At 55.7% G+C, this 15,809-nt stretch overlaps 2 protein-coding genes across 6 annotated transcripts in view; one reads left to right on the top strand and one right to left on the bottom strand.

Annotated features, from left to right (window-relative positions):
• Positions 1-8,558, bottom strand: part of UBAP2L (ubiquitin associated protein 2 like) — a 29,488-nt gene extending 20,930 nt beyond the window's left edge. For 2 of the 4 annotated variants that reach the window (XM_041397326.1, XM_041397327.1), the window contains exons 1-4: positions 4,674-4,913; positions 4,025-4,102; positions 2,815-2,925; positions 221-389 (exon numbers count right to left, since the gene is read on the bottom strand). In XM_041397326.1, coding sequence (XP_041253260.1) covers positions 221-389; positions 2,815-2,925; positions 4,025-4,102; positions 4,674-4,763 — 448 coding nt within the window. In that variant the 5' untranslated portion in view covers positions 4,764-4,913. Of the gene's footprint in view, positions 1-220; positions 390-2,814; positions 2,926-4,024; positions 4,103-4,673; positions 4,914-8,383; positions 8,431-8,493 lie in introns of those variants that run through there. The other 2 variants (XM_041397324.1, XM_041397325.1) reach the window with 2 other exon arrangements.
• A 57-nt stretch (positions 8,559-8,615) lies between these two features.
• CUNH1orf43 (chromosome unknown C1orf43 homolog) lies at positions 8,616-11,900 on the top strand. 2 transcript variants are annotated; one of them, XM_041397332.1, is made up of 7 exons: positions 8,616-8,771; positions 9,245-9,346; positions 9,520-9,628; positions 9,797-9,850; positions 10,109-10,275; positions 10,396-10,454; positions 10,830-11,900. In XM_041397332.1, the coding sequence occupies exons 1-7, from the start codon at positions 8,703-8,705 to the stop codon at positions 11,026-11,028; spliced, it is 759 nt and encodes a 252-aa protein (XP_041253266.1). In that variant the 5' UTR covers positions 8,616-8,702; the 3' UTR covers positions 11,029-11,900. The 2 variants fall into 2 exon arrangements, with proteins under 2 accessions (XP_041253266.1, XP_041253265.1); XM_041397331.1 differs by having other exon boundaries at positions 9,758-9,850.
• Positions 11,901-15,809: the final 3,909 nt, after the last annotated feature.

The following is a 15,809-nucleotide window of genomic DNA, read 5'->3' as shown; positions in this document are numbered from 1 at the left end:
ATCACCACATGCTCCCTGAACTTCTGATTTAAGCCAATGCTAAGTGAGGCCATCACGCAAAGAATCATCTCAGACAGGGAGCACTGAACAGATCCACACACGCACATGGCTGGTTTGCCTCCCAGGTGTGTCTGCCCAAAAAGCTCTACTGACAGCTGTCACACAGCACAGAGTGCTTCAGTGGGAGAGTTTTGGGGGTTATTGAAGGACAGGTCCATACACTCTCTTCCACGGGTGGCACCTCGGCCTCGCCTCGGCAGCCCGCCACGTCGTCTGCTGAAATCCCGCTCCCGATCCCGGTTTTCTTTGCTTTCTTCACTGGGTTCTGTCTGTCCACTCTCCTTCTGTCCCGAGACACCTTTCTTCTTCCCAACCATTTCCCAGGAATGCTGAAGGTTTGCAGAGGGAAAAGAAATTAATCCCAGTTAGATCAATGAAAGGTGCAGATACATGAAGATTTAAACATGCTACAGAGAATGTAAGAGGGGTCTCCTCAAAAATGGTTTCCAGATCATTTTTTTAAGGAGTCTCTCAGTCTACATACAGCACATCATCTTCCTTGACTGGCAGGCAATTTGAGGTAACAGATGAGTTATTCTATTTCTGCAAAGATCTACTAAAATTCTTCAACTGAGAGGGCATGATACTTCTAGAATGCAAAGCATGGACACATTTACCATGCTTAGGGGGAAAAAAAGCCTGCCATTTCACACAGGTCAGCAGGAGCTCTCAGAATAACCCAGGTAAATGTTTCATACTGATCTACAGTCAACATTTGGGGTAAGTTCTTTCAGTAGATGTACTGTTATTAACAAAACCTCTCCCTTAAATATCATCTTAGATGGAGAGAAGCATCACAGAATTTAACCAACAGGCAAGTTCAGCTGCAAAATGTTAAGTCTGCCTCCAGCTCATTGCCATGGGCCTGCACCCATGTATCTTCTGACAGTTGCAGTGGTTTCATATTCTTAAACTGATGCTGCACACAGTCAGAACAATTTTAAAAAGTCTTAAGTCATTGACAATTACATGAAAACACAACTGGCAGACAGCTGGCTTTCAATGGCAGCACTCAGAGACAGTGACAAAAAACCCAACAACAAAGTGGCACAAACTGCCATCAAACCCAAGGCTTCCAAAGTGTTTCTCCATAGGTATCTGGCTCAGAAATAAACTTTAAAATTACAGTATTCCAAGTAAACATTTTTCAGGTAAGCAGTTTTTTTAAAATCAAATTTAATTTAATGCCAAGATCATACCTGCTCCTTTACTGTTTGAAATACAGTATCTTACCAGTAACTAGCTCAGCAAGTAAGCTGTCTTCAGCACCAGAGCACTCAAGCAACTAGAGGTCTGTTTCTTGTACGAAAATCCCCTTTCTGGGATTGCTGCACAAACCAGACCCAGGTCAGAAGCAGCTCCAAGGTGCTGATCAACGGCAGTGCAGGGGCTGCCTGTGCTCAGAGATGCTGTGACCACAAGGCCACCAGCCTGGATCAGTGGCAGCCCAACACTTCCTCTGTCAGCTCCCTGCCTGCCTCTCCATGGCCCTGCCCTACAGGGCCTCCTGCTGCTCATCCAATAAAGGAGGTGCTGCTACACTACACAGCTCTGTGCTGCACACTGTCCTGGATGTTACTCTCATGAGCAATGTGTTTCTGCAGGCAGTTAAACTGCTGTGATAGCAGGGGTCTGTTCCTGACTAGAACTCACTGATTACAAAAGATATGAAGAAGAATACAGTGGCAGAGCTGTACCTCAGCAATGCACATCCCTATAATTTCCTTTTCTAAAAGGATTTCCAAAAGCTACTTTATTCAGTTTTCAATGGAAAGGGCTTTCTAAAGACAAGGAGGAATGCATACATGTGTTGTACAAAATTTGTCTGAAGCCAAAGCAAGCAGAGAACCAGACACTGGGGAGCAGCTGCAATACACAAAATATAGTCTGAGGTGTCCAGCTCATCCACATATCCCCAGAGTTTATCACAGGCAAAAAGAAAAATGAGCTAAAGCATAATATTCCAAAATGATATTTACTCTCAACTCAGAGTTGAGTTGGCTCCAACCAAACCAGGTTGCCAGGAGGATATGTGATACCAGCAGTGGTTTGGAAGGATCTCACATTCCTAGGCTTTTTCTTGGACTGTAACAGTACTTGCATCTCTGCTGTCTTTGTCACAAAAGGAATGACACCCTGCATGAAGGGGAAGGTTCCTCCTAAGCAAGCACTCTTGTTCTTGGGGTTGCTCAGGCTGTTCTCAGCTTGCCTGAGACAAGCACCTGCATGAGAAACAGCAGCCAAGCCCAACTCCAGAACAACAAACAGAAAAAAGGCCCTCAAAACCATGTCAGAGGCAGCAGCACAGAAGCCAGTCAGTGAATCACTGAGAAATTAATCTTTAGGGCCAGAGACACAAAAACCACATTGCTCTGACAGAAAGGAACCCCAGCTGACACACTCCTGCCTTTCCATACATGTTACTCAGCTCTGATGGGAAAAAGCAAGTTCCTTCATACTCACTGGTGTGAAAGCACATACAGGTGCCACTGTACTACTGTTGAACTGCTTAGACTCAAAAGTCATAGGAAGGAAATAACTTCTGGCATTTTCTCCTCTATTCCTTCACACCTAAGACCATTGTCACAGCCCACAGAGAGCAGCGTTGAGCAGCCAGGTCACAGCCACACTGTGCATGCTCCTGTGGAACTCCTCATAGTGGCTCTCCTTATCTTGACATTACTGGATGCTCCACCTCCAAACAGGCAGTCAGACTGAACTAGGCCTCACCAGATTTACAGGACCTAATCCTACCGTGTCGGGATTGCCCTCCAGCAGCACGTTGATGGCTCTGTTGACATCCCCATTGCAGTCATGCAGAGCAATCACACACTCATCCTGGTTCTTGCCTGTGATGTCAATCAGCTGCAGAGAAGATAACACCACAGTCAGCATGTTTCAAACCAAGATGGCACCAAAATCTCTATGGGTCTCACAGGAGGCGAGTTGAATGCCAAACAAGAAACCTTTCAACAAAAAATTGAGGGGCTAGGGAATCTCTTCAGCCTTCTCAGAATAACTATGTTCCTCAACAAAAAGCGTGAATTTTTGAGTTACCATTGTTCTACCATGCCCCTCCTTTCACTACAACCTCCTTCTCTCAGGATAGCATTGCTACCTGCAGAAACAAACTAGAAGTTCAGCACCACAGAAGTTGCTGCACTCTTATCAGGCAATGCCAAACACAAACACAGGCCGGGGGAGAATGGATGGAGAGCAGCCCTGAGAAGGACTACAGGCTGGGGGAGAATGGATGGAGAGCAGCCCTGAGGAGAAGGACTTGGGGGTTTGAGCTAACATGACCTGGCCACTGGGAGCCCAGAAAGCCAATGCTGTTCTAGGCTCAGCCACAGCAGGGGATTCTGCCCCTCTGCTCTGCTGAGACCCTCCCCTGCAGAGCTCCCTCCAGCTCTGGGGTCCCAGCACAGGGAGGACAAGGAGCTGCTGGAGTGAGTCCAGGGGAGGCCACAGAGATGATCCAGGGGCTGCAGCCCCTCTGCTCTGGAGACAGCCTGGGAGAGCTGGGGGTGTTGAGCCTGCAGAAGTAAAAGCTCCAGGGAGACCTCAGAGCCCCCCTCCAGGGCCTAAAGGGGCTCCAAAGGAGCCAGAAAGGGACTTTGGACAGGGGCCTGGAATGACAGGACAGGGGAATGATTTTCCATTGCCAAAGGGCAGGGTTATACAGGCTATTGAGAAGAAATTCTTCCCTGTGAGGGTGGTGAGGCTCTGGCACTGCTGGAACTACTTGGGATAGTGGAAGATATCACCATAGCACAGAGGTGGAACTGGATACCCTTTAACATCCCTACTGACCCAAACCATGCTGTGATACAACTTTATGAAGGCAGTCCAAGGAAATTCAGGTAGCAGCCAGGTGTGTCCCTCCCACCCTCCCAGCATTCACTGTACTCCCAAGACTGATCTCAGCTTCCTGTCAGAGTTCACCTTCATTTTCCACACTCACTTGTTTCACCTTCTCCTCAAAGTCAGCATCGTTGTGGTCCGAAATCATCTGTGCAAGTCGAATCTGTTCTGCAGTAGCCTAAAGAAATCAGGGAGAGACAGAGCACATTGTCAGAGTGGTGCATTTCCAAACCATCCTCCAAAGGCCATTCTGCTGCCCCAAGTTCTCTGGAAACCCTGGAAAGGAATCAGTATGGCAAAGACGAGACACAAACAAGGGTCACAGAAGAAAAACTCCAGGGAGAAAGTGAGATGAAAAAGAAGCAAGAAGAGGAGTCTGGAAGAAAGGGATATACTGTTGAATAGCCTCATGGCACCAGATGAGCAGCAGCCACCCAAACCACATCTGTTTTGGGGCAGACCTTACCACCACCACACCACCAAGACCCGCTGCAGATGGCTTCTCAGCCACTTACATTCATTAAAGTGTGTGAGGAATGGACAAATGGAAATAAAACCGAATCTCAGCAGCAGCTCCCAATTGGAGACAGACATGGAAACCCCAGTGTCAGCAGCTGCCCAATTAACCTGACTCTGGCAGCAGCACCTTGTGACACATGGGGAGCTCGTTAGGCCAGCCCAGCTGTTAGCACTGGACCAGCCAGGTCTCCACCTGGAAGCCAGCTGGGGTCTCTGGACGCTGCCCTTACCTGCGGCCGCTGCTTGTGCTGCGTCTGGCTCTGTGTCTGTGTCTGCTCCCAGCTGCCCCGGGCTCGGGTAGTGCCCACTGATGTCATCATTTACAGTATATACAAATAACAGTATTTACAAGGTTGAACTCTGTGGTGGGGCAGGGGAGAAGAGAGAACGGACTGTTAGATACTAAAAAACAAAAAGCAACACCAAGACCGAACAATCAAAAGGGTAACACAGCCAGAATGGCTGCTGCAGGTCCCCACCCTCCCCACCACTTCCCCAAAACCCCAGTGGGCCAGGCTGCCATCACCACGTGCTCCCAACACAAAATGGCCACTTGTACTTCTTGAGGTTTCTCTCTGGATACCACGGCAGAGTGCTCCAGATGGAATATCAGCTGCATCCAGGTGGGAGCAATCAGGCACCAGGAGCCAAAGGCTCAAAATCATCGACTCACAGACTGGTGTGGGTTGGAAGGGACCTTGAAGCTCACCCAGCTCCAGGCAGGGACACCTTCCAACAGCCCAGGTAGCTCCAAGCCCCATCCAACCTGGCCTTGAACACTTCCAGAGTTCGGGCAGCCAGAGCTCCTCTGGGCAAGCTGTGCCAGGGCCTCACCACCCTCATTGGTAAAAACCTTTCTCAGGTAATCTAGACTGAGCCTCCTTCAGTCTGAAGCCATTCCCTGCACTTGAGGCAAAGAGTTGAACAACTTCTTGTTGGAACATGTGTGAGTGGACACAGATCTGCCATGCACTCAAGCTGAGGCTGTGGCCATCAAATGGAACAGGAAGGCTTGAAAAAAGCTTCAAAAAAACATCACTTGAAGGACAGAATATCTTAGAGCCTCAGACACATCAGTTACTTCCCCTTCTCCTTTCTTACCTTTAAAGCAGAGCAGGGGAAGCAAAAACACTCCAGCAGTAAGTGCTGCTATAGGTCTGTGGAATTTTTGTTTTAAGAAAAACCTGCCCTTGCAGAAGTGCCTATTTTTGCCTATTTAAATTATTCCCTAATTTAAATTATTCCCTGGAAAAACAACATTTTTCCTAGTATTCTTGATCAAAAACATACTAAAAAAAAGTGAATAAGATGTCTGCAAGAAATAACAGCCAGTAACACTGTTAGATAACACTGCTGGAGGCAAAAAATCCCAACAAAAGTTTGAGTGTCCAAAGCAAGCAGAGTTTTCTAACCTCACACTGGGCCTCAGGGCAGGGGGTGTTGGAAAGGGATTAACACTGAGGTTTTACCCTCTCTAGTGGCCTTTCAGGCAAAAGGGATGTGAGAGACATCCCACAGCACTTGTCAGGACTCACACTCACTTCTGAGCCCCTGAAATTTCAATAATCACAGAATTCACATTTTTGTATTTCACTACTAAGACTGCAAAGCCTTCCCCCAAAGCAGCAGGACGTGCTGCTGTGCCCCAGGCAGACACGAGGGACATGGGAAGGAGCCACAGAGAGCAGAAGCAGGGAGCTTAGTAAGACAACCAGTGACCTGATCTGGAACACTGCTGTCCACGAGCAGGGCAGCACAGGGACACACACGGTGTGCCAAGGAGGGAGCAGAGAAGCAGCTTTAGCAAACAGTGCAGGAGAAGCTGGGGAATCTCCTGTTGAAGCTTGCAAGTACTCAGCTGGGTGAGAAATCCCTCCTGAGAGCAGGGAGGCCCTAACATTGCCTCTACACCCCCCACACCTGCTCCCACCAGTGCCTGGCCTTTGGAGGCAAGTTTCCATGCAATTGCTCCTGCAGCTCCCCACAAAACCTCCAAATTCACCCCTTCACAGCCACCCATGCCTCGTGGCAACTTAACACCACAGTTTTACAGCTGTACAGTGCCAAGGTCCCTTATGAGGAAACAATCCAAGCTACCAGGAGCCCCAGAGGTACGGGGGAAGAGCACCAAGTGCCAAGGCACAGCAGAAAAAGCCTTCTATCCCCAGCCATCCCCTCTGTGCAGGATCCATTCCCATGGTATAGATTTATTTTTGCTTTCCCAGTTGTAAGTTTCACACACAATTTGTTGTATTAAATCAACCTGGCAGCAGAACCACGGGCCCAGAGGGAAGTGATTCCACACATCCACAGAAACCCAAGCTGCAGATTCCCTGGGCTGCAGGTCCAACAGACTGAGCCCAAACCTTGTGCAGCCCAGGCATTGCTCAGCAGCTGCCATGCTGCATCACTGCCACCAGGAACACAAGCATTTGTAATTTAACACATTAAAAACCCCTAAGAAAACCACCTACAGTAAAAATCTCAGCCAAAGCCTGACTCTGGTGAGGCTGCCAGGTAAGGAGGTGTCCCCATGCAGACCCCACAGCAGCCTTGGGGAAAGAGGACTTGGCTACTGGGAACCAATTCCTCACTGGGGGAACTTGGGATCAGCTCAGTGGCAGCAGTGACCCACAGAACCCCAATGCCTGCACTGCCCTGCAGCTGCACCAAAGCTTCCCAGACCAAAACTGTTCTCATCAAAAGCATTTCACCTCTTCTCTTGAAAGAGCCAACCTGCACCCATGCACCAAAGGGAGTGGTGGCCAGTCCACACCGCAGCGTTAGCGTTACCTGGAGCAGGGCTCACACCTCTGCACTCAGGGCTCAGGGAAAACAAAGAAGCCTCACAGTTAGAGGTTACAACACCCTCTGCCAAACTCACTGCATCAGATGAGACATTTGCTGTTACCCCCTTTCCTTCTCAGACCTGCATTCCCACCAGGCCTCAAGAGGAGAGTCTCAACTACACAAGGAAAGTGCGGAGTCTCCAGAAAATGAGGGGATACAAAAATGTAACAAACTGTTCATTTTATTAGAAACGTCAGAGAAGTTACAGTTTCAGAACCAGGATCTGTAGGTCCCATGGTGGTGCCAGACCTGCTGGCTGCTGCTCACCCTGGCACATCCCAGTTTGTTTCCTGATGTGTTAATACATAAAAATGGTATTCTCATTCCATTCAGACAAAGCTAATTAACATGTGCAAAAAAGCTCCTAAGCCCGAAAGTAAAGGGCCAGAGAAGGCAAAGCTTTTCCTGCAACATGGGGCAAAATGAGGACCCAAAAAAAGGGTTATCAATACGAGAAGTTTTCCCCAGAGCAAAGACACGGTGGCCGCAAACCGAATCATTCCACGTATGCAAAGCATCAGCTTTTAGGGAGACGCTCCCGGATATGCCATCAGAGACCCCGGCTTGGGATCGACAGACAGCGCTTTGCTCGGGAGACTTCCGGGCCGGAGGGCGCAAGCAGAGCCCCCCGGCCGGGCTGGAGGGACGCGGGCCAGGCCGGCACTCGTGGGCCGGGGCTCCTGCAGGACCCCCGAACCGCTGCTGCCCGGGAATTTCAGCGGAAGCACCCGTGCCACGGCCCGCGGGGCGCCACCGAGGAGCGGCGGCAGCGGCGGGCCTGGCGGGCCGCAAGGAGCCCGGCAGGGCGGGAGCACGGCTCCCATTGTTACCGCCGGCAGCGGCGGGGACGGGCGGGCCCCGAGAGCGCGGCAAGGTCGGAGCCGCCCGACCCCGCGGCCCAGTCCGCGGCTCACAATGAGGCAACGAACCGGACCGAAGCGGAGGGCGCCGGCGGGGCCGGGCGGGAGCCCCCTCGGCGGCGCCAGGCCGGGCCCGCAACGGAGAGGAGGGCGAGTTCGGGCCGCTTCCGCCCTCATGGCCGCGGCCGCCATTTCACCCCCCCCACCCGCACCCGGCCCGCCCGCCTCACCTGCGGCGGCCGCGCGCTACGCCAGCCCCCGGCTACGGCCCGGCCCAGGCGGGGGCGGGTTCGGGGGCCGCGCGGTACCGGAGCCGCCGCCGCCGCCGCCGCAACTTTACCTGGGTCCGCCCGCACTGACAACTCCCCCGACCCCGCCCCCGGCACGTGACCGGGCGGGGCGGGGCTGCCCACGCCGAGCACGTGACGTACGCGGGGCCGCTGCGGCGGCCCCGTACGGATCACGTGAGCGGGGCTCCTCTGGTCACGTGGCGGGCGCGCAGGGCGGCTTTGTGGCCGCCATGTTGTGCGGCCCCGGGCCGGGCCGGGCATGGCGGCGGCCGGCAGCAACTGGCTCTCGGGCGTCAACGTGGTGCTGGTCATGGCTTACGGCAGCCTGGTGAGGGCCGGCGGGACGGGGCGGGGCGGGCTGGCGTGTCTGTGCGGCCTGGAGTGTCCGCGGGGCCGCACCACGCGAGTCCGTGGAGCCCCCGCGAGGCTGATCCTGGCGCGTCCGTGGAGCTGCCGTGGGCCCGGGCCCGAGGGGTCGAGAAGGCTCCCGTGAGACACGTCCCGGACTGTCTGTGGGCAGCCCCTCGGAGTCGGGCTCGGGGCTCTCATGGGGCTGGAGCGCCCGTGGGCTCCTGGGGTCGGTGGGGCGGGGAGGGGGCGTGAGTGGCAGCCTCTGTGGAGATCGGGAGGGTGTGGGGCTGACCTGAGTGTCCGTGGGGCTCCCGGTGGGCTGACCGGGGAGCTCTGTGCTCGCCGGGGTCGGAGGGCCTTGGCAAGCGGGAGCCGGAGGGGTGGGCACAGGCCGGCTGTGAGACCTCCCCCCCGGCGCACGCCTGACCCCCGCCCCGCTGTGCTCCGCAGGTCTTTGTGCTGCTGTTCATCTTCGTGAAACGCCAGATCATGCGCTTTGCCATGAAGTCCCGCCGTGGCCCCCACGTGCCCGTGGGACAGCACGCACCCAAGGTGGGTATTCTCCATTCCCTGCACCCATCCGTGCCTGAAGGGACGTGCAGGAGCTGCTGCCTCAGAGTGCTCATAGGCAGTGGGGAGGGTGCAATTTATCTAGGGCTGTTCTTATCCTTTTGGTCCCACAAACAAAGGAGTGGTCTGTAAACGTTTTTTTTCCTGCTGTGCAGGATTTAAAGGAAGAGATTGACATTCGACTGTCCAGGGTGCAGGACATCAAGTATGAGCCACGGCTGCTGGCAGAGGACGACGGCCGGCTCCTGCAGCTGGAGACACCAGGTACTGTGCCAGAGGCCTGTCCTGCACTGTTCCCTGGGGCTCAGTCACGCCCCTCACTGCTCCTGTTGGTGTCCTGTCACATGGGATGGTGTCTCTTCTCCTGTTTTCCCTTTCCCCACTTCCCTCTAGGGTTTGCAGAGATCTCAGTTTGTGCTTTCCCTCTACCAGGCTGCTATAACTACCTGTACAGGATGAAGGCACTGGATGCAATCAGGACATCAGGTAAGGGAGCCCAGGGCAAGAGTGGGAGCAGAAGGGTGCAGAGGGACCCTCAATGAGAGTGCCAACAGCCCTGTGGGGAGGCTCCAGGTGCTCACTGGGGAGTAGCAGTCACTTCTCCCACTGGTGGCCTGAGGGTTGGCTCGTGCCATGTGCTGGGGCAGTGGGCATGGATGGAAATTTATGCAGGCAGTGGCTCCTGACCTTAGGGATGAGCACAAGCATTTTTACCTGTGCTTCAGCACTTGTGCCTTTTTCCAGAAATCCCGTTCCAAGTAGAGGCTCGGTACCCAAAGTCTTTAATAGGGAAGAACTTCTGTGCCTACTTGCTGGAGCTGCGGAATTCCAGCACCTCCTTCAAAGGCATCCGCAAAGCCTTGATTGACACCTTGCTGGATGGCTACGAGAGCGCCCGCTATGGCACTGGGGTGAGTGCTGGGGGCACTGCCATCCCCACGGGGCATTCCTGTGCACTGCCCTGCTGCTGGGACTGAGCTCACACCCTGACTTCAGCTGGATGTTCCATGGTCTTTTCTGTTTGTATCCAGGTCTTTGGGAAAACGGAATATCTGAAGTATGAGGAGGCTCTGAATGAACTGGCAAACATGTAAGTGCTGCTGCCTAGTGTTCCTGGGCCCCAGCAGCCTGTGGGAAGGTGTGAACAGACGTGGGTTTAGGGCACAGGTGTCATCTGAGACAGGGGCTGTCTGTGCCCATCTGGCCCTCTGGGTTCAGTCCTTCCTTGCAGCCCATCCGTTACTGCAGTTTTGGCTTTGTTCCATGGTCACAGTCACCATTGCTGCTTGTCCCGACCACTTTGAGTCAGGGACTTGCACAGAGCCAGTAGCTTTAGATGCCAAGACCTCAGTGAGTGGTGTCATCGTGAGAGCAGATTTGCTTCATGTTGGACAGACAGATACACAGGCTGAGCAGCTGCTCTGGAGCAGCAGCAGCAATGATGGTGCCTCTTCTCTGCCCGCAGCACCAAGGCCCGGGGCGGCAGCAGCCAGCGGCAGCACCAGTCAGCAGTGAAAGACCTCACGCTGTCCCCTGAAGTCTCCAACCCCACCACCATCCAGGTCACCTACCTTCCTTCCAGCCAGAAGAGCAAACGTGCCAAACACTTCCTGGAGCTGAAGAGTTTCAAGGACAACTACAACACACTGGAGAGCACCCTGTGAGCGTGCGGGGGCCTGGTGCAGTGGGTATGCTGGGCGGGTCTGTGCTGCAGTGCAGGCAGCACTGAGAGGAACCAGCTGCACTCTCAGATCTCCCCCTCACCCCACTTCGGAGGTCATCACTCGGCAGGGGCTCCATTCCAACTGCTGGAGTTTGGCCCTCGCCAGGAGCCCATTCTGGAGCTGCTGAGCCCATGGGGATCAGCCCCACGGCCTTCTCTGCCACAGGCTTATGACACTCCAGCCTTTGAGTCCTGCATTGTCTTGGACCCTGTGAATAAACTCATGAGCTTGAGCTTATTTATAAAGACATGGATCCCAGCCAGCGCTCCCCTCCGCCCGTCCTTCCCTGCGGCAGCTGGCGGGAGCTGATGTTTGTCCGTCCTGTCCGTGAGGGTCTTGGGCACTGGAGCCACTTGTCTGTTTTTTCCGAAGGGTGAACACTTTTCCCCATGACGTCATTGTTCCTGCTGTCAGCCCTTTGTGCCCAGCCAGCCTGTGCGCCTGGATGGGGTAGACATAGTTTGGTGCCTGTTCTTAGCACCATGGCTAAGCTACCGCTTCGGGCTGAGGTTTCTACTCATTCTCCTGCAACCGGGCATTTGGGGACGTCTCGAGTGGACAAAGCGGTGTTAAATGTCCCATCTGTTCTGCCAAGGGGGTGTTTGCTCCCACTCTCACCAGCGCCTCGCATGCCAGCGTCTGCCGAGCTCCTGGGGCTGAAAGCTCGTGGCCCCCACCTTGAGTCTGCCTTCTGTCAGGCTGAGGACAGCGCCGGCAGCTCCCCCGTCACTGTGGCGTGGGCGACACAGAGTGGAGGGTACAGACCTCGGCACTTTTTAATTACTGTTTAATAAAATGACAGTTTAGCTCAAGTAGGATGTGTGCCACTGGCCTCTGACTGCAGGGCCCCGTCCCTCCCCGATCCCAGGCTGTGTCCCTCCTGAAGCTGCTACGAAGTAACCAGGATGCCATTGATGGTAGCCAGGATGCTGTCATTACTGCTGTGGTGACTGAGGTGCCACGACAGTAACTGGCATACAGTGATGGTAACCAGGATGGCACCGTTACAGTAACTGGGAGGCTGTTACTGTAACCAGGATGCCGTTACTGCCCAGGTATTCCATTAACACCCTGGTGCTGCAGGGGGCCGTTGCAGGGGCCCTGTGGCACTGGCCATGGCAGTACCGAGCAGCCAGAGCTCCTCACTGCGGCAGGAGGAGGTCAGACAGGGCAGGGGCTGGGAAGATGGAAGCTGTTCTGGGAGCAGGTGGAGACAGTGGGCTCCACTGTTAAACCCTGGGCCACAGGAACGTTGCTCTTTGTTTGCAGGTCCAGGCGAATGGGAATGCTTTAGCAGAGCTCCTGAGGAGGTAGAGCTGGCAGAGCACCCTGGGGGCTGAATTCCCTGTGCTGATGAGGAGCCCTAGCACAGGGCAGGCTGGGGGGGACATCTCTGCATCCCTGACCTGCCCACCCTGTGTCTCAATAGTGGTGGGCAGGGGGCCAGGGAGCACCCAAAGTGCTGGGCATCGTCCCTTGGGGTGCTGCAGTGGATCATGGAGTCGCGGCTGAAGAAGTGCGTGGAGTTGGAGTTGCACCTTGCAGGCAGGGAGCAGGCAGCGGTGAGGCTGGGCATTGGTTGGGTACAGCTGGGGTCCCCCAGCCCTCTGCTGCCAGGGGTGGGTGCCCCCCTTGTCCTGAGGAACATTGTCTCCCAGCGCTGATGAGCCAGGGGGATGTGGGGGTTCAGCACTGTCCCTGTGCCTGGCAGATCCGCCGAGACGCCCTGTGCCAGCTCGTCCTGGATGAGCACCTACAGCACCAGCAGGAGCTGCGCCAGCAGGAGAAAGCTTTCTATGTGGAGCGGCTCTGAGTGCTCAGCCCAGTGCGTGGCACTGGCCTGGCATCGCCCAGCTCCTGACTGAGAATAAAACATGTTGAGCAAGACGGGCTGTGTCTGCTGCATGTGAGGCATGGGACAGCCCAGGGCAGCAGTGGTGGGAAGACACAGCCCAGCACAATTCCTGTGGCTGGGATCCAGACATGTCGCCTGCAACCCTGGGTGTCCTGGATCCTACATGCTTCATCTTGCCCATGGCTGTGCCAGGAGATGGCAGCACGGCCAGCATGCCTCACCAGGCTGGGTGCTCCACACCGGGTCCCTGTCTCAGCACAGTCCTGCTGTGCCATGCTGTGCCACAGCACTCCGCACCGTGTGGCACAGCCCTGCAGCAGCAGGGTGAGGAACCTGGCTGGTCTGGGTGCAATGCTCCCTGTCCCATCCAGGCACCCCAGGATCCCTGCCTGCTCCCCAGCTGGGAGGGCCTGTCCTCCACCTCCCATCCCTTCTGCCTGTGCCTGACCTTGGTGTCTCCCAGCCCCAGGGCCCATCAGTGCCTGCTCTGGCTCTGCTTATTGACAGGGCTGGCGGCTGCTGGGCCAGCACCCCCCGCCATGGCCCTTCATTAGCTCGGCTGTCGGGCTGCATCACATCACCCACCGCCACGCGCACGCCCCCGGCTCTGGCACTGCTGCTGCCACGTGTGTCCCTGCTGTCCCCACTGCCACCTCAATGTGTGGTCACCTCAGGAGGCTGAAGCCCCTGACCCCCAAGGCCAGGCTGTGTCCCTGTCTTTCCCATGGCACTCAGGATTCTGGCTGCCCCATCTCCTGTCCCATTGGTCCTCACAAAGCCCCCAGTGCCATTCCCGAGGCTGGTGCATCCCACTTCAGCAAAGCACTGCTGTGTTGTAGGAAGGTTGTGCTTCCATCACTCCATGTTATCCATGTGCCCTTGTCATTGGACACACCACCCTGGTCCCAGCAGCTCCTTCAGTGTGGTCAGGGTCCTGCCTCTCACCCAGCATGGGTGAGGCCACATCCTCAACACGGATGCAGCAGGGTGACAGGCAGTCCCTCCAGCTGCTCCTTGGAAGAGATATCCCTGTGAGTTCCAGCAGCTCCCCCAAAGCAAGGGGATGTGAGGCACAACTCTCCTGTGTCAATGGGGCTCGTCCTTGGGCAGGGTCATGTGCAGCCCCTCGGTGGCACAGGGCCCAAAGGCCAGGGCTGGCCCCCAGTATTGACAACCCTGCTAATGACAGGGAGTGTCACCAGGGGCAGGAGCAGGCGGCGCGGGGCCATCGACCGCATCGACCGGCAGTGCTGGGCGGCAAGGGCGCGGGGGTCTGTGGAGGGGGCAGGGGGACGTCAATGGGTGGTAATTAATGGGAACGAGGCCACGTGTGCAGGGCCAGGGCTGTCGCTGGCCACGTCCCTCTGCTCGGTGCAGCCGAGCGCAGTTATAAACGGCGGCCAGGCGACCCCCAAGCCAGAGCACAGCGGAGTCCCCCAAGCCAGCCCCGGTAAGATGGTGATGGATGTGGGGTCCCTTTGGCCTCAGCGCTGCCTGCCATGGCATGCTACTCCATGCCAGTGCATGTCACGGTGTGCCTTGACATGCCATGCCAGGAGACCAAGCCTGCACTGCCCTGCTCCGGCTTCATCCCAGCCACAGGATGCCTCCTGCTCCAGCACTGCATCCCAAGCAGCCCAGTACCAGCACAGCTGCCCAGCAGGCTCCAGGCACTGAGGTAAGTGGCGCTGCCACTGCAGTGCCTCGGGAGTTATACCTGGATACCACTCCCACCCCAGCTCTCAGCTTATTCTTTTTCTCTTACAGGCAGCTGAGCTCCTGGTCCTCCCAACTCCGTCTGCCCCTGCTTCTGTCTGATATGTTTGATATTAGGTTGTTTTATTGGAAAACCAACTAAATATCAAACATATTCTTACAGCGCCAGGGACGCCCAGCACTGACTTGGCCAGATGCTGCCTGTGCCGTGTCTCAGGCAGGGGAACCCTCTGCACCCTGTCCTGCGCCCTCTGCTAGTCCTCACTGCTGCAATAAAACCTGTCTGCCCATCTCCACAGGATTGAGAGGGGGAGCCCAGAGCTGTCCTGGGGGTTGGCGGAGGTTTGGGATGGCAGCGGGGTCAACGCTTGCCACCTGTCCCCCCGCTCACGCCAGGGATGATGACAATACAAAGGCCCGTGGCCCTGTGCCCAGCACTGCCTCCACTGCCCTGGCATGGGGGGGGTTATTTATGGAGATGCAGCCACTGCTCAGGGCCCTTGGTGGGCACTGTCCCCTCCAGTGCCCTGCCCAGGGTACCCAGAGCTGCCACCAGCTGTCCCTTGCATCCCTGGGTGCTGACCCCTTTAGCCCTCAACATCTGTCCCTGGGTGGGAGCAGTGGGTCTCTTCCATGGGAGATCCTAACCTGATTTATGGGGCCAGTGGGACCTCTGGGCCGGCACGAGGAGGCTGCAAATCCCTCAGCTGCAGATGAAGTGCCGCCACTTGCCCTGAGAATTCCTCCCCGCGCCTGGGGAATCTGCTCCTCCAGCTGCCAACAGCATCCTCCACCTCAGCACCAAGCACCACCTCAGCCAGAGCTGGGCTTGGGCTCAGCAGGCTCCCGGGCTGGGTGCAGTTTCCCCTGCTGCTCCCTGCAGAGCCAAACACTCTCGGCCAAGCCCCTGCTCCCAAAATAGTGCCAGGATGATCTTGTCCTTTTCTACGCCGCCCCCGGGCAGGGGTAAATGTCAGCCCAGGGCTACCAAAACATTCTAGGCCACCCTAGAAAGGCAAATGGGGGGCGAGGACTTCATGCCAGTGCTGCAAGGACCCATTTCAACATCCTGAGGAAGCACTCGGGCACTAGCCAGGGTGTCCCGTTCCATGGGGGGAGGGGGCACCTGGAACAATGCAGGACCCCTTCT

Source organism: Onychostruthus taczanowskii, unplaced genomic scaffold, assembly GCF_017590055.1.
Source record: "Onychostruthus taczanowskii isolate IOZ18803 unplaced genomic scaffold, ASM1759005v1 scaffold138, whole genome shotgun sequence".
NCBI lineage: Eukaryota > Metazoa > Chordata > Aves > Passeriformes > Passeridae > Onychostruthus > Onychostruthus taczanowskii.
Note: the sequence above shows the minus strand (reverse complement) of the source record. Positions and strands in the feature narration are given on the sequence as shown.